Here is a 17,253-nt window from a genome sequence, read left to right as displayed (position 1 = left end):
TTTTTAGATCGTTTCCTTTAGTGGAAGAAATTTACTGTTTCATCACCCAACTTGGGAAAGGAACTCGTTCTGGACTCAACAGTCCTTCAGTGCTGCCTTTATGGCTTTTAAAGAACTGCCACAAACATTTTTGCCACGTTATGCAATATCTTCTTACTTTCAAAACATTAAAGACATGGGAATGAATTAGAACAATCCATTAAAATATACGCCATTTATAGAACTCAGGATATTTTCAAAGATATGTTTAAGTAGGGGCATGGTTAAATTAATTCTCAGCATCAAAGGTGCATTTTATCTTTGTGTTTCAACATTTTTTATGCATTCAAGAATATTCTAAATTAAAGCTAACATGGTGATATCATATTACAGTAATCTTTTTTTTTTTCTTTCTTATTTTTTAAACTATGGAAGTATAACACATTTACAGGAGACTTAGAAAATACAGAACAAGGTTACAGAACAAAGTTACCTATAGTTCCACTATATATGGCTACAGTAATCATTTTAACGTGTCATGTTAAGGATGACAGCTTTGCTGGTAGAATGGAATCATTTATTCTGTATGAAGTCAAAGAGCTCACATGGGCTTCATGACAGCTGGAATCATGGTGTGGTTCCTCTTTTGGAAAAACCAAAATTACGTTTATAAAAACCCCCTTTTGAAAGGAAATGTCAGAAACAGACATTCCCAAAGCTGGAAAGTCCCTCTCTGCAGCAATATTGATGCTTCTGTAATGGTTCATTAAAATGTAGGCAATATGGCAGCTATTAAGAGTTGGAAGTCTCTCTGGTAACCAAGGTAATTGAAAAATTAGCCTGATCCTTTCTAATGAGGTTTTAATAAATTCTGTTTTGGAAATATATCAGAGTGGGATTGTTTACACCAATGATGGTCCCTTTGGGGTCAGAAAGCTCAAGTGTCAGTTTTTAATGTTACCCAAACATGTCACCATGGGAACTGCCCAGGAGAGTATTTCTGCTTGGATGAGCATCAGTGTAACATCTGATACTTACATCTCAACAAGCTGTGATTAGCTATGAGCAATGAACTATATAAGCACATCATAAAAATAAGGACATTACAATCAAGCCTTACAGCTTTTGGAGTCAATAGGGGCATGACAATATTGCCAACAAATGCGGACACATTCAGTTCTGTGGTATTAGCTCTTTGTTAACTAGAGTTGTAACCTACTATTTTCCATGAGCATAGCCCACTAAGAAACAAGAGGAGGAGGAGGGGGGAAGAGAGGGATCTTTAGGAAAAGGATTTTTTTTTTAAATCCTTAAAAAAAAATGAAACCAAAACTGCTGCCGGAGTTACTATTGATGTCGTTGTATAATCCAGGTCAGTAGGTGTCATGGCTATTTCATCAGGGTATCCGTTGACTATTGATACATGATGCTGTCCAATAGGCGTCGTGGTATAAGACAATAGGCATTCATTGAGCTCATCCATCTGTGGGCTGCCTGGGAGACTGCTGATCCCGGTTTCAGGAGACTTTGCTAGGGCAGCTTTCCTCCCAACGTCCCTTAGTCTTCTGCATGCTCAGAAGGAGAGCCTGGAATGTTCTTCTCACAGTGATGGCTGAAGCCCAGAGACAAAGCCCAAGCACGCAAGCATGCTTCCTGACTCTACCGCATCACATCTGGTCACCTAGCATTGACCAAAGCAACCTGAATGAGCAAGTCCCAGAATCGAAGGGCAGACAGTACACCCCACCCATCTGAGACCAAAGCAGGTTACATTGCTGTGTCCACCATCAGTGGAGCCAGGAAGTACTTTCATTCACCGGAAATGAGGGGGAAGATGTTACTATGTCAAACAGCAATCTAATCGACTACTATCCAGTGTCATCTTGATAGCCAAAAATGTGTTGGATCACCAAACTCCACTCTCGCAGTTGAGCCAGTACTGTTATGATCAGCTACATTAGTTAGCTTTGATGGCAGAAACAAACACCCTCAAATTTCTGTAGCATACTGAGACACATTTAGCCGACAACAGTTTTTACTGAGGAAACAATGATCTCTTGGCCACATTCCATATCTCGCCCTAGGTCAGCTGTTCCACCTTATAGCTCTTCTCATTCTGGACCCACGCTGAAGGAACAGCTCCAGTTTGGGATGTGCTGGTCTTGCAGCAGATGGAAAGGCAAGAGAGAGGTCAGAAACTCACGATGCCTTTATAGGTTCTGCTCTGAACTGGTCCCCTACCACTTCTGCTTCTCAAGCCTAAAATAGACCAGGTACCAGGGATGGAACAGGCCGGGGTTGGGAGGTAGCTGAAGCTCTTGTGAGGCTAGGAAGGTACAGCTGTTAGCTTTGCATCCCAGAAGATTCTAATTCATTCTAGCTTCACTGCAACCTAGAATGTCCACCCCTAGGATGAGGTGGGAATTGGACAGGTCTTGGAGGATAAGGTCACTTACACGGTAATAACTCCTTCCAAAAGTCAGGATTTACCGAAGAAGAGAGGTTCTGTGAAAAGTGGGCATGGGTGCCTTGATGGTATTCTATCCAGAGAGCAGGGACATCAGCTAAAACAATGAAATGTTTCTGAAGGTGTGAAGTGATTATGTGAAATAAGGTTTCAAGGTGACCCTAACATTGACATGGGTGACAATCATCTGAGTCACCGCAATGTGAGTAACTGACAGCATTCTCTCCCACTCAGAAAATATAATGGGATCCTGCTTTGATGCTGGTGTTGGAGTTCAAATCTAATGTCTGCACTATTATCCAGTATTTTTGAGTAATGAAAGAGACATTTTGTGTATTATCCTGCTTTGTGGAAACATTAAGATCTCTGAAATTAAAAGAAAAACATGATGGTTTGGCCTATAATTTGACTGAATTCAGCTATAGTAATGTATTTTAAACTGAAATGTAAAATTCTTTTCCTTTTTAAAGATAATACTTTGCCTTTTGGCTTATGTTGTAAAATTTTTAAAGGTTGGAGATGAACAGGATCAGTTTGAAGACATTTGTTTAAAAAATTGAAGCACCCTTTGATCAGCAGGTGATTACAAGCACGAGATTGGAGATTACAAGACAAGCTTGGAAAATCTCATGATGCTAACGAGCAAGGAAGCATTCAGAAACTACTGAAGGTGTGGCAGACAGACTCAGGAACCAAGGAAGATGAGCCTTATCTGTCCAAAGAAAGGGGCGATTTGCGCATCAATAAGGATAATAACAAAAACAAAAGACTGAAACAGACACAGTATGTATAAATCCAGGAATCATAAGCAGGCTTAGAAAAACCCCATAATCCACAATGCATTGATTACTCTTTGAGAATGTAGGCAACCAATTCAGCAATGTGAAAAGAACAAGGGACTTCCCTGGTGGTCCAGTGGTTAAGAATCTCCCTTCCAAGGCGGTGGACTTGGGTTCAGTCTCTGGTCTGGAACCTAAGATCTCAACCCTAGCATTCTCCACCCCCAAAGTTGCTAGAAAAGCAAAAGTGAACCTACAGATTAAAAAGACCAAAGGGGCTTATCAACCAGAATGATCAGTAACTAGGATCCTAAGCCTACAATGTTAGCCAGGATGCTGGAGTAAATTCTCCAGAGAAACTGAAGTTTAATTCAAAATTGACTTTTAAATGGAAATCATCTAACTGCAAAAACTAGAGTTCCAGTGTCTTAGAAGTCACCAAACCCACAGTTCATGATCTTTCACAATTAAAACCATGTAGGGCATTTAAGTATCTCTCTGCTGAAATGATTGCTATCCTGCTCATGAACTCAAAGCGAGTCAGTGGGCATTGGGCTGGACACTCATTGGATGTGGGACAGCAGCTGTTCTTGTGAACCATCCTCGGGCCTCTCAGAAAGACTCATGATAACACGTGACGTGACTGGTTAATGCAGCATCCCTTCATAAGCCGTTGGGACATAATATTTTTCTATACTCTTAAAACCTTGATTTAGATCTTACACTCTGGGATGTCATGTGCAATACCTTCAAGGTACTCATTGCATGAATAGAAAAAATACTCGTTTGGCCACTAAAACTGAGTAGAAAGTATCATACATTTGATCCAGCTGTGGAGCCCAATAGCTCGCTTGACCACTACAAATTGAGAGGCAGGGGGATGGCTTTTCCCCTAAAAGCACAGCTCAAATGTGATCAAACAACGACAAGGATCGACTAGTCTTCACGGTCAACAGACGTGTTTTCTCTTTACCATGTGTTTTACGATCTGTAAACCTCAAGGTGAGTGTCTCGGGTGGCTCAGAGGTAGAGAACCCACCTGCCAATGCAGGAGACACAGGGTGGATCCATGGGTCAGGAAGATCCCCTGGAGAGGGAAATGGCAACCACTCCAGTACTATTGCTTGGAAAATCCCATGGACAGAGGAGCCTGGCGGGTTACAGTTCATAAGGTCTCAAAGAGTCTGACACAGCTGAGCAGCTAAACAACAAACCTCAAGTTATTGGGTTGGCCAAGAAGTTCATTGGGGTTTGTCTGAAAGGTGAACTTTTTGGTCAACCCAATTCATCATGAATCTGCTTCCAACAGTGACAACTGGTCTGCTGAAACCTTTGTAAATCACAGAGCCCACTTAACGTAAGAGTGAAAGGAGGCAGAAATCCAAATGCACCTGACCAGGCTCCAGGGAGCTACGAAGCTAGGGAGTTGACAATAAAACCCACAAAACCCATTTTTATCAGAACTTTTCTAACTAAACAAACTGAATGCTACAAAAGAAAACAATATGAATAATGGTAATATTGAAAATTCTTCTTAAATATTCTCTTATAGTAATCCTTCTGTTATGGTGCATTCACTTAGTTTTTGCAGTTAAAGCAAAATTCTATCTTTTTTTTAGATGCTACTCTCTAATTATTCAGGCATTGCTTCAAATATATGTGTATATGTATATATATATATATCAACAGCATATTGAGAATCTTCCAAGAATGAGCTTTTAATCCATCACCCCTCTTTTCTCTCAGTGCAGTGATACAGAGGCATCCAAAACACCTTTGCTGGAGGAAGGAATGATGGAAGGATGGAAAGAAAGATGGGAGGAAGGGCAGACTGTCTAGCATGTGTAAGTCTAAGGGTTGAAACATGACATCTTTGTCCAAGCTCTGCTTGACATAGATAATATTTGCAAGACTAAATTTAAAAACAAAACTTTAGACTAAAATTGAATGTTAAGAAAAGATTTATAGTTTGTGTGAGTAAGGTGAATGAATGGTTAATTACTATGAGATCTAGTAATTTGGTGCAACTAATAAAATATGGACTAAATGACCAATTCACTTCAGCTATAATGCTATTACTACTCTGCAATTACTTCTATGATTCTTCCCAAGGTTTTTTTTTTTTTTTAAAGTCAAACTGTCAATGATTAGTCAGATGTTTGATAATATGTGTGTGAGAAATTGAAATTCACACACTTTAACAATACTTGTTACCAGTAATATGTAAAATTACCTCTGAGTAATTTGGCGAGAGGTATTTCCCATTGCATTTGGCAATGCTCCTCAGAATTTTTAAGGCTTTATCTCCTTTCTTCCGAGTAATCAGCCAGCGGGGAGATTCAGGAACAACCCTAATGAGAAGAAGTCTTTTTTGAGTTATGCTTGTGAATTTCAAAAGTTTATGACTTGAGTTTCATTCAAAATGGATCTTACAATTAGATGCACGTATAGAAGATTCTGAGAGCTTAGAATTAGTTCTCTGAAATGTAGATTACCTTTGCAAGCTTATACTGAAAGGGAAAAAATGCTCACTTGACAACTGAATCATTGCTCATGACAAAATAAATCAATATTACATTGCTCTTGCAAGAAGGCTATATTAGAATACACATCCTCAATTACATAGAAGAAAAGAACTGGGATTTATTGAGCATTTAGGAAAAGGTTAGGAACGTAATTTATATAAACTGATTTGCTCATATATTAAAATTAAATTAGAGGAATAATTAAAATATGTTCACTCTAACAAGAATCAAATGCCTACACCCATAATTTTCTGATAATTTAATTTTCTGAGGTTCTTAAGATTTTCTTGTTCCCCTGAGAATTCCTGAGTAACATTAATTTGCTTAGTAAAATATACAGAGAAGCAATCTTGTTCACTGCATTTAAATTGCATGTTGAAATACTGGGAGGTACAGTCTGTTGCCTTGTGGTTTTCATAAAAATGTTACAAAATAATAAAACATAATTAATACTCTATTTTAAATGTGTTCTGGAATTTTATAATTTAATAATAAGAATTAGTCAAAAATCAATCAATCAATAACCTCTGAAAATTCTCTAGAAATTCTCAAAGCCCATAGCCATTCTGGAGATGTTAGACATCTCCGTAATCGCCTTCATGTCCATGTTTGTTTAGAAGCGTACATTCTACGTGTCGGTTGAGTAAGAATAAATGTGATAATGACCAAAATCAAATTACCAGTAATAAAGGAGGAAGAGAAAGTTGGGTAGTGTGATGGCTAGCTGGATCCCTTGCCAATTGGGGATAAAGTAGGCAATTCCAGGAAGAATTATGATTCCAAGGGTGAAGAACATTTGAATCACTATTCCCACAATCCTTCTTTGCTTTGAACCTACTATTTCAGTCACTGAGGGAAAACAAACACAGAGGTTAGAGAAGCTCAGTATCAGCTCTAAACAAACACAGAAACACAGACATCACACCTGTTATGTCCATCCACCAACATCACTAGGACACTGTAAGTTCCCTGTGCTCCCAAGCCCTCTGGTCAAACCCGGTGCATGCTCAGTCACTCAGCTGTGTCTGGCTCTTTTGCACCCTCACGGACAGTAGCCCACCAGGCTCCTCTGTGCATGGGATTTCCCAGGCAAGAATACTGAAGTGGGTTGCTATATCCTTCCCCAGGGGATCTTCCCGACCCAGGGATCAAATCCGCCTCTCCTGCAGCGCCTGCTTTGCACCGCGTGGAATCTATTGGTTTCTATCTGCCCCTAATTCCATTCCGATCATCCTGGGGTATGCTCCCTCACTGCTGTCCTAAGAACACAGCCAGGAAAACTCACCGAGACTGACATCTCCTTAAAAACACTTCATAGAAGTTACCCCGCCTACGCTAGCCATCAACCATTAGGGCCCCCAGCTCTCTGCTTCCCCACCACTAAAAAGATCCGAAAGATCCCCAAAGTGGGCACCCCAAAGAGGGATCGTCTGGCAGTAACAGGAGAGAGTGGAAGCACACAGGTCTGGAGTGATAATCCAAGAAGAGGCTTCGCGTTTCCCTGGTCACAAATCCACCGTGACTCTGAGAAGGTGCCCATCCCAGACACAACTGGAAAGAGAACATCCAGGACCTTCTCCAGGAATAGGAGCAAGGAGCGAAGAGAAGTTTTTCTTCACTTTATAATCAGAAGCCCATCTTTCTGGGTATAGAAGATAGCAAAGGTTTACAAGTGAAGCCCCCGTGTTCAGGTCATATCTCCTGCGTGGTAAAAAGTGCTCCACTTGTGTGGAAGGAATAGAATCGAAGGAATAATATTTGAGAGCACAGCAATGTTAGCTCACACGGTGTCCTAGAAATACATGGAAAATGCTTTTAAAACGTTTCAAGGAACTACTGAAATTTTTATAAAAATTCATCTCTGAGAAAGCAAAGCAAAGGCTTCCCTGGTTGTCCAGTGGTTAAGAATCTGCCTGCCAACTCAGGGGACACTGGTTCAATCCCTGATCTGGAAAGATCCCCCATGCCATGGAGCAACTAAGTCCGTGGGCCACAACTTCCAAGCCTGCGCTCTGCAACCCACGAGCTGTAACTGCCAAGTCCATGTGCTGCAACCACTGAAGCCCAAGCTCCCCGGAGCCCACGCTCTGCAACAAGAGAAGCCGCCGTGAACAGAAGCTGTGCACCGCCACTCCGAGCGGCCCGTGCATAGCCACGCAGACCCAGTGCAACCAAAGATACATGAAAAAAAGAAAAAAGGAAGCAAAGCAAGAAAGCATGTGAATGCAGTATGGCTAGAAAGTGCTAGAAAATGGTTCGCCCCAGTTTTTTGTGATGTTCCCTATTTGGCTTTCAAATATATACATAATATATACCAAACACAGTGGTGGGAATTTTAACTTCTAAAGACTCAGCGGCTTGTCCCTCACCCTCCTATGTTGTAGGAGTTAACCACTGCAGAAGAAGTGAAGCGTCACCAGACTTGCCGGAGGAGGGCTGAGCAGTGGCACTTCTCACCCCCAAACCCTGATTCTCAAACAGACAAGGAGACGAAGCCAGGTCTTACCGATCACGTAGCAGGTCATCCATGTCCCCTTTCCAAACACGCCTTGTAGGAAGCGGAAGATCACAAACACGGGGAAATTGGGGGCAAACGCCACCACGACGCCAGTGACGCCAACACCGAAACACGATAGCAAGTAAATGACTATTCGGCCGTACCTTTTTGAGAATCAGAGAGGAAGAGATTACCTTAAACGTTTCTTTGAACACCATGAGAAGACGATCATTGTAAGTGCTGTTAAAAGAACTTCAAGTGCATAACTTTTGTCCCCTAGAAGTTCCTGATCATCACGTCAAGGGTTACGGAAAGTGCTACGTCTTGTTTTATAGCAAAACCAGGGCAAATAAAAACATATGCCTCTGAAATGACATTATGAAGTTTAAAGCACAGAAGGCATCCTTTGGGACTGCAGTTTCCAAGGAGATAAGCTTCTCCATCTCTCCACGTCCTCATCCACAGCGTTTTCTCGCATACGATCTCCCTGGTGGCAGCTTGGACACTTCCTAGCATTTCTCCGGGTGGAGTCAGAAGGAGAGAGGCACAGAAAGTAGCCGAAATGGTCATGACAGCCAAAAGGCCTGGCCTTCAATCTTGGCTCAACCATATACCAGTCATGCAACTGCAGGTGAATTTCCATAGCAATTTCTATCAAATTCACACAGTTTCTTGCTTCACAGTAGAGATAGAAGTGGTCTCGGTTTACCTAGGGTTTTAAATTCACTCTCTGCCTTTCCTACTGTCCTCCCACAGATATGTTGCTGTTTAGTTGCTAAATTGTGTCTGACTCTTTTGAGACCCTGCAGACAGTAGCCCGCCAGGCTCCTCTGTCCATGGGATTTCCCAGGCAAGAATACTCAGGTCAGAAATACTTCCCAGGGACAAGAAAGACAGAGTCCTGCGTGTTGAACATCCAGGTATCCGCCATTAGTGTATGCATTGGCTTTTCATTTAAGCCCCACCATTTTCAAACCTTGGATTAGAAATGCCCTGGATATATAATAATATTTCCATTAATATAAGAGGAATCTATGATGGGCCAGGAATTTGGATGTGTGCTTGCTCAGTCACTAAGTCATGTCTGACTCTTTGAAACTCCATGGACTGTAACCCGCCAAGCTTCTCTGTCCAGGGGATTTCCCAGGCAAGAATACTGGAGTGGGTTGCCTCCTCCAGTGGATCTTCTTGAACAGGGATCAAACCTGCCTCTCTTGCATTGGCAGGCAGATTCTTTATCACTGAGCTACCTGGGAAGCCGCTTGCAGATAGGTGACCTACTCCATTGTTTCCTGTCCTTTCCGTCAAGAATATGAGACTGAAGCAGTTTCAAGACGGTCAGCCCTTAGGTGGGGCCAAGCAACACGCACGACTCTGCCTTCCTCCTCAGAGCACCAGGTCACGTCTGAGGTCAGGTGCCCAGCCCCTCCTGGAATGCAAGTAGGAAAAGCCCACCTGCCCCCAGTAGCTGATTTACTGTAGTTTGAAGACACCTTTACTGACTGTCAAAGAGAAACACACAGAAGCAAAACCTAATGTTTAAATTAGAGAGAGAAACAGCAAAATGAAAGGAATACACATTGAAATCCCATAACGCAAACCCAAATGGCAGCCAACCAAGAGAGAGAATGATGTGGGGGACGGGAGAGGATTAAGGAAGCAAAGAGGAATCGAAAAGGCTGGAAGTAGAAAGTAGGAAAGACACATAAAAGAGGGGGAAACAGCACCAGGCCCAGAGGAGGGCTAGGGGTGTGCTCGAGAAAAAGAAGAAGAGGAAGGGGCAGAAACCAAAGGTTCCACCCATTTTGAAGTCCTGGTCTGGTCAAACAACGACCATCAATTGCCTACAGGATTTGGGGTGTTTTGTTGGAATTTGCTAATTAATTGCTGTCGGCAGCTCTGTAAGAGACCCTCCTGGGCTGGAGTGACTGTTTTGGCTTCTTTCTGTCCCTTTTTCCTTCTGATTCCACCTTCAGACATGCTAGCAAGTGTTGGACAGTAAGCCAGATAAGGTCAAGGGCCAGAGCTTTCTTGTCCCTGTCCTAAGCACCACAAGCATTTTCATAGTTAGAATTGAGATAAATGAGTAGTTACACAGGGCTACAATAACCAATAATAATGTCTGAAACATTTTGAACAGAGAATGACTGTCTTGAATAAGTCAAGTGTGTCTGCCATTAACTGGCTTATACTGATGGATGTTCAATAAGAGATAAAATTCTTTTCATGGTTTTTGGAAAACTCTTTTTGCCAAGTTTTTGACTGGTAGAATGAAATACAATTTTTTTTAATTGAATGAAACAAATTTGTAAGGGGCTGACTTTATGAGTAAATCAAATCAAACCACAACTAGGGAGTTACTGAAGCACGTAGAATCATCTCCAGAGCGTCCAGCCAAGCCAGCTCTAGGCCCAGACACGAAGTCACTGCCTTGCTGGTCTATGTTCACTCTCAGACGTCTTCAGACCCAAGTGGAGAGGCCCAAGTGGGTTGTACAATTCAAGGGGTAAGGAGATACAGTTTAAGAAGAAGGAAAGAATGAGTCCAACCAAATAAGTGTTCAGCATCATGAATGGGGGCATGAAGACTCTTTTCCAAATGTAGAAAGCATAGCTTCCTAATAGTCAACACGAAACATCTCCCTCTGCACAGGTACACATCATCTTCTAGATGTGAAGCGGCTGTCTCACCCATGCCTACCTGTCCGCTGCATAGCCCAAGGTGAACGCCCCGGCCAGGAAGCCCAGGTTCAGGATGGCTTGTGTGAGATCCAGCATCCAAGCGTTGACACACACAAGGTCAAACTGGGAAGACAAAGAAAACCCGTGAGAGACCCGTGGCAACGCTCCTCCTCAAGACACCTGATCTTTTGTATCCTTGAACATTTTTGCTCGCACAATCCTTCAAAACTCTTAAGTGTATCACATAGGTGCTTTTACGGTGACATGTGTCGTCTTTATCAGTTTCACTATCTGCCATCGATGTAGTTTTCGGTACACTATAAATGCTGACATTTTAAAATCATTCTCCCAACTGTATCCAGTAGAGTACCGCAGCCATGACAACTACCATAATCCAGTGAAAACAAGTTCTGCAATAGTCTAAAATTTGACCCCAGTCTTTTTCCTCTTTGAATTCTTAGTTTCATTCACACATGGATATATCCTAATATTTTATGTAGAAAATATTGTGTTACGTATATAAATTGACATTTAATTAACTTTTGTCCTGAGACAATGTTTCTAAATATTAGAATCCTTTCTGATTGGGTTATATTTTAGTTACTTTTAGAACATGATATAAGAATGTAAGATAAGATGAATCTTGAAAAACAAGTACTATCTGGAGTAAAATTTTATTGGAAATGCACCTCCCTGTTTCTAGAATAAGGTTAAGAAAGCTCGGGGTTTTCCAGCTAGCTCATGTAATCTGTGGTTGAAGATTGTTTATTACTAGAATGAGTTAGGGTTCAACATCAATTCTATTCCTGATTTTTCATTTTTATAAACTTATGTGCCAAGAAAACTTATCTGTATAAATAAAGTAATGGGAACGGAGACAGTTTTGTTACAGGATTGTTACCCGGTTCTATTGCTTCTTTCTCAATGCCAAGATTCACAGAACAATCCATCAATAAACTCATGTTTAACTTTTCTATCAACCAACATGCCATTTAAGACTCCCACAGTCTTGTTGTCAGAAAAGAAATGGGAACCACCAAGCTCATAAAAAGGTGTTCATTCAAATCATTCAGGTCATTTGCTTTCTTTCCTAGTTACTTCCTTACCAGTATTCCAAATTGTCCCACTGGTTCCCCACCGGTTTTAAAACTCCAGGTCAGTACCTGATAGTAAGATGGGAGAGAGGTAGGAGTCCTTTCGCAAAGGGGGAGGACGTTAAGAAAAGACCTGTATCCTCATTAACTACATATCCTCGACACCACTTTGGACATGTGTGAGCTGAGGCTCTGAAAGCTGATTGCTTTTGAAGAATCCAGACCCCCCACCACATGACCATCTCTGCACACCTCCAAACGGCATGCTTGCCCCAACATGAAGAGCACTGCTCTAGACTGTAGTGTGACATGAAAATTAATGTTATTAGGATAAGAATTGTGAGTGGTCTGATAGATATATATTCATAAGCAAGCTGCAATATTTATTTATAGAACCTGAATTCTTGTCTTGGTCCCACAGCTAATATATGACCTGTCGACCAATATAGCTGGAAAAAAGAAGCTGGAAGCTGAGAATTATAGCTTGCACTCCTCCAACCTCTGAAATACAGAACAAAGCATAGAAGATGTTCAATGTGTGATCCAGGTGGCATCATAGTGCTTTAGAAACTAAGTTATCATAGCACTTTAACCACTTAAACCGGTTAAGTATGGCTGCAAAAAAAGAAGCTGGAAAAAAGAAGACTCGGGGCAGTAGTAGCTGGCCCACTTCATAGAGCTACCGAAAAGATTGATGAAGACTAAAAAAGTAAGATTCTCATGTCTGACTCTTTGCGACCCAGTGGACTATAGCCCATCTGGCTCCTCTGTCCATGGAATTCTCCAGGCAAGAATACTGGAGTGGGTTGCCATCCCCTTTTCCAGGGGATATTCTGACCCAGGAATTGAACTCGGGTCTCCTGCATTGCAGGCAGACTCTTTACTATCTGAGTCACCAGGGAAGCCCCAAAGAAGTAAGAAGATACACATCTATGGATAGTAGTTGTAACTTAAAAGGGATTTATCATTAATATAGATGATGGTTTTTTAAGGCACAACAATTTCATTTTAAGTAAACTTGCAGGTGATTATTCATCTGAAATAATTTCTCATTGGAATTAAGCATTTAAAAAATTGAACTAGAATTAAAGTATGTAAAATCTCAGAAATCAAATAGGAGATTTAACTGCCAGAGAAAACATTCTGACTCAGAAAATATGCTGATATCAGCCAATGTCAAATGTAAACTCCCAAACAGTAGAAGCTGCTTCCTCCAGCTGAGCTTCAGACACCTGGATTAGCCGTAGGTATAGGAATGTTTCTCCAGTCCTTTTAATGAACATATTTAGCTCCTTTTGAATTGTGTGAATTAAGATGCCTCTAAATACTTTTTAAATACACTCAAAAATTCTTTAATATAAAATTGATGACATTTTAAACTCTCACATAAGAGGAGAGCTATCAAAAAGTTTTTCCCATATTTCCTATGACAATAAAATTAATTTAAAAGTTTAAGTGGTTAATGTGCTATGATAACTTAGTTTGTAAAGCACTATGATACCATCTGGACCGTATTTGGAGCATCTTCTATGCTTTGCTCTGTATTACAGATGTTCAGTTCAGTTCAGTCGCGTCCGACTCTTTGTGACCCCAAGGACTGCAACACGCCAGGCTTCCCCGTCCATCACCAGCTCCCAGAGCTTGCTCAGACTCGTGTCCATGGAGCCGTTGATACGTCCGACCGTCTCTTCCTCTGTTGGGGGAGTGCAAGCTACCATTCTCAGAATCCTGGGCCAGCAGGGCCCGTTAGGTTCTGCCAGTAGGGGGCGCTGGTGCAGGATGAGAAGGAGGAGGGAGGCGGTTGGAGGCAACGCTGGCTCCACCTGTAGCAAGGACGAGCAGCGCTAGATCCCTGGAGGAGGGCATGCAGCCCCCTGCAGCATTCTTGCCTGGAGACTGCCATGGACTGGCGGGCTACAGTCCATGGGGTCGCAAAGAGTCAGACACGACGGAGCGACTGAGCGTGCACAGTGCTTCTAACCGCTCCCCGGCTACACCGGGGCTAAGCGACAGGCCCCCAGGCTCTGAGATGCTGAGGAGCAGGGCAGGGGGTCTGCAGGAGCTGTCCCCTCCTTGCTTCTCTGGCTTTTCCAAAACAACTCAAATCCACATCTTTTTTTTTTTTTTTCCAACCCCTTCCTGCTTTATATACCTGGTTTCTTTTCTTTTTTTTTTTTTTTAATGACTGGGAGCCTGCTATCTTTCAAAAGCGTGTGTGATGTGCATCAGTCACTCAGTCATGGCCAACTCTTTGCGACCCCATGGACCGCAGCCCACCAGGCTCCTCTGTCCATGAGATTTTCCAGACAAGGGTACTGGAGTGGGTTGCCATTTCCTTCTTCAGGGGATCGAACCCGGGTCTCCTGCACTGCAGGCAGATTCTCTAACAACTGAGCTACAAGGGAAACCCTTCAAAAGCAGAAAGTGAATTAATTTAAACAAATTACATACCTGGAAAGAAATGCATGTGCACACAAGTACACACACACACACACACACACACACACACAGGTTTCCAGCACAGGGAACAGACTGCAGTCACAAGACTGAAGGGCTTGGTTTTGACTCTTGCTCACCCACTTGGGAGGCAGACCCCTGCCTCCTGGGGCGTGTGCGTCATAGTCAGGTCTGAGCTCACTGTCTGCTGCTCAAACAGCTCTGGGCCTGAGATGTTCTTGTGCCTAAAGAGCGGTTGGCAGGCACTGAAGCCAACGAATGTTATAGGCTAAGGACTTTTTCCTGAAAAGAAGTACTAAAATTTTGTTGTAGTTCCCAGGGAGACCTAAAACACATCTCTTGTCAGACCTAACTAAGTATGAATCAAAGTCACAAACATTTATGTCTGTCCTAAGGCAATCTATGAAGAACAAGTGAAGCATCTCCTTTTTTATAAGTGTACACATTTAAAATTATTTTTAAATACTCATAAATCCATTGTATCCATCCTGTTAATTTTCCTTTAAAGTAACTTTAATTTAAATTTCAACTCATTTCTACGCAAGGAAAATTACTCCCCTTGGCATGAGCAGAAAGCCAATCAGATAAGGATTCAAACAACTGTTTGTGGAATTCTGGAAGGATCTCATCATTTCATTTGCAGAAAGCACAACTCTAGCCTAATTAGTTCGTTTCAAAGGGCTTCCAACCAAGTGCTTTTCTTAGCTTTTCCTAGATGTTAAAATCCAAACAGACATTATGTCTGCTTGAGTTGTAGTGATAAAATGCTGAATCAGGTCATCATCAGATATAGGCTCAAGTTTTGACGTCTAAATTATCCTTAGAACCAGGGCAACAGAATATCTTCAATACACAAAGGTGTAAGGTGAAAATAATGCAGGGATGCAAAAGACAGGAGTTCAGGAGGGGGCTTGCCTGCTCCTGAAGCCACAGGGAGTGACCCCTGATGGCCGGCAGCTGACTTTTCCATAGACGTGCTGTTTAGTCCTCTTGAACAAACTCTCACATAAGAGAGTCTAAGTTGAGAGGACATCACAGTATTTGACTCCAGCCATGAAAAACTATTCATTCTCTGTATTGTTGTGGGAGAAAGAGAAGTCGCTGGAATTGAATGATAAGCTCCGAGTGCCTCTGCTTTGATTTTCTCAGGATGTGTTGTAAATCGAGCCATTCCGCATTAGCTCTCAGTTAAAAATCAACAGCCAACAAACGCTTCATCAGTGTTAATAACATCATGTACGCCCTTGGTTTGACCACCGGATGTGGGTTACCTCTGGCTACATTTAGCATTGGCCAGTCACACATTCATCCCATGGATGGATTCCATTTCTAATCAACAAGCTGCCATCACAGAGCCTGTTAATGGCTTAAAATATTGTAATCTTAGGGGCTTCCCTGGTAACCCAGTGGTTAAGACTCTGCACTCCCAACATAGAAGTCCTGGGTTTGACCCCTGGTTGGGGAACTAGATCCCACACGCTGCAAATAAGAGCTTGCACATGGCAACTAAAAAGATCCTGCACGCTGCAACAAAGACCAAGGATTCCATATGATGCAACTAAGACCTGGAGCAGCCAAACAAATGAATATTTTAAAAACACTGCAATCACAAAGAAAATTATTTGGGTCGGATCTCCATGAGGGGGAAGCATGTCATTATTAATACTAGTTTTAACGAAAATTTCTTTAACATGATCTGATAGCATTATTTGGGTATTATTTGGGTATACCAAAATTTTCCTGCTTTTCTGATCTGTGTGAGCCATCATGATGAGCTGTAGGTATGGAAACTGATCATAAGTATTTAAAGCTTCCAGTGGTGTGCTGGCATCCCACAGATGAGGCCAGGAGGAATACCAGCGCAGGCTTCGTTTCTGCCACCCTGGGGAGCTTATTACATGGCTCAGAGCTGTTGTTGAGTCACTAAGATATGTTTGACTCTTTTGAGAGCCCATGGGCTGTAGCCCACCCGGCTCCTCTGTCCATGGGATTTCCCAGCAAGAACACTAGAGTGGGTTGCCATTACCTTCTCCAGGGGATCTTCCCAACCCAGGGATCAAACCTGGGTCTCCTGTATTGGCAGGCAGATTCTTTACCACTGAGCCACCAGGAGCCAGGGTAGCTTATGGGAAGCAAACACAGGGCAACTGAGATTTAAACTGCATGGGACAGACTAAATGCAAGAGGGGCCCAGAGAAAGACATGACTGGTGGGAATCCAGAGCAATTAGATTCATGGAGAAAGTGGGACATAAACAAAGCCTTCAATAATGAGCTTCGTTTAGAAGGGAAACAAAGGGGAAAGAAGGGTGTTTGAGCCGGGCCATGGGCAACCTAGGCACAGAGACCAAAGCACATGTGCCAGTGAGGTTCAGATCTGCCTGCAGCAGAGAGGGTGGCGGGCTCAGACTTAAAGCTGAATGATCACCTGTGTCTATGCCCTCAGTGGGGCAGGCGGCAATGGGACAGAGTTTCTTACTCAGAAAACCAGAGGCATCAAGAGCGCTCATAACAAAGGAGGAGAAAGATCTAAAGGATAGAGGAAGAGTCCAGGGAGAGGAGAGCAAGACCCAGAGACAAGAAACCCAAGAGTCTGCAACAGTCGCCTAGAGCAGGCGATCACTGGTGTAAAGTGGCACCGCGGTCTGACGCAAGGTTTACAGAGTGTCACTTGTTCTACAGGCGATCTCCAAGGTCAATAACAGTCACACGTTCATATATATATATATATATATATATATATATATATATATATATATAAGCTTCCCTGGTAAC

General features: G+C 42.3%; 1 protein-coding gene across 3 annotated transcripts in view; it reads right to left on the bottom strand.

Moving 5' to 3' along the window:
* The window catches only part of SLC22A3 (solute carrier family 22 member 3), a 93,921-nt gene that overhangs the window by 47,410 nt on the left and 29,258 nt on the right, over positions 1 to 17,253 (bottom strand). For 2 of the 3 annotated variants that reach the window (XR_009690655.1, XM_061130142.1), the window contains exons 2-5: positions 10,948 to 11,051; positions 8,257 to 8,411; positions 6,431 to 6,599; positions 5,459 to 5,576 (exon numbers count right to left, since the gene is read on the bottom strand). Coding sequence is in view for 2 of the 3 variants with exons in the window: in XM_061130142.1 (XP_060986125.1) it covers positions 5,459 to 5,576; positions 6,431 to 6,599; positions 8,257 to 8,411; positions 10,948 to 11,051 (546 nt within the window). In the remaining variant the exon portion in view is untranslated. The remainder of the gene's footprint in view (positions 1 to 5,458; positions 5,577 to 6,430; positions 6,600 to 8,256; positions 8,412 to 10,947; positions 11,052 to 17,253) is intronic. The other variant, XM_061130143.1, reaches the window with a different exon arrangement.

Source organism: Dama dama, chromosome 26 (assembly GCF_033118175.1).
Source record: "Dama dama isolate Ldn47 chromosome 26, ASM3311817v1, whole genome shotgun sequence".
Taxonomy (NCBI): domain Eukaryota; kingdom Metazoa; phylum Chordata; class Mammalia; order Artiodactyla; family Cervidae; genus Dama; species Dama dama.
This window is presented reverse-complemented; position numbering and strand designations above follow the sequence as displayed.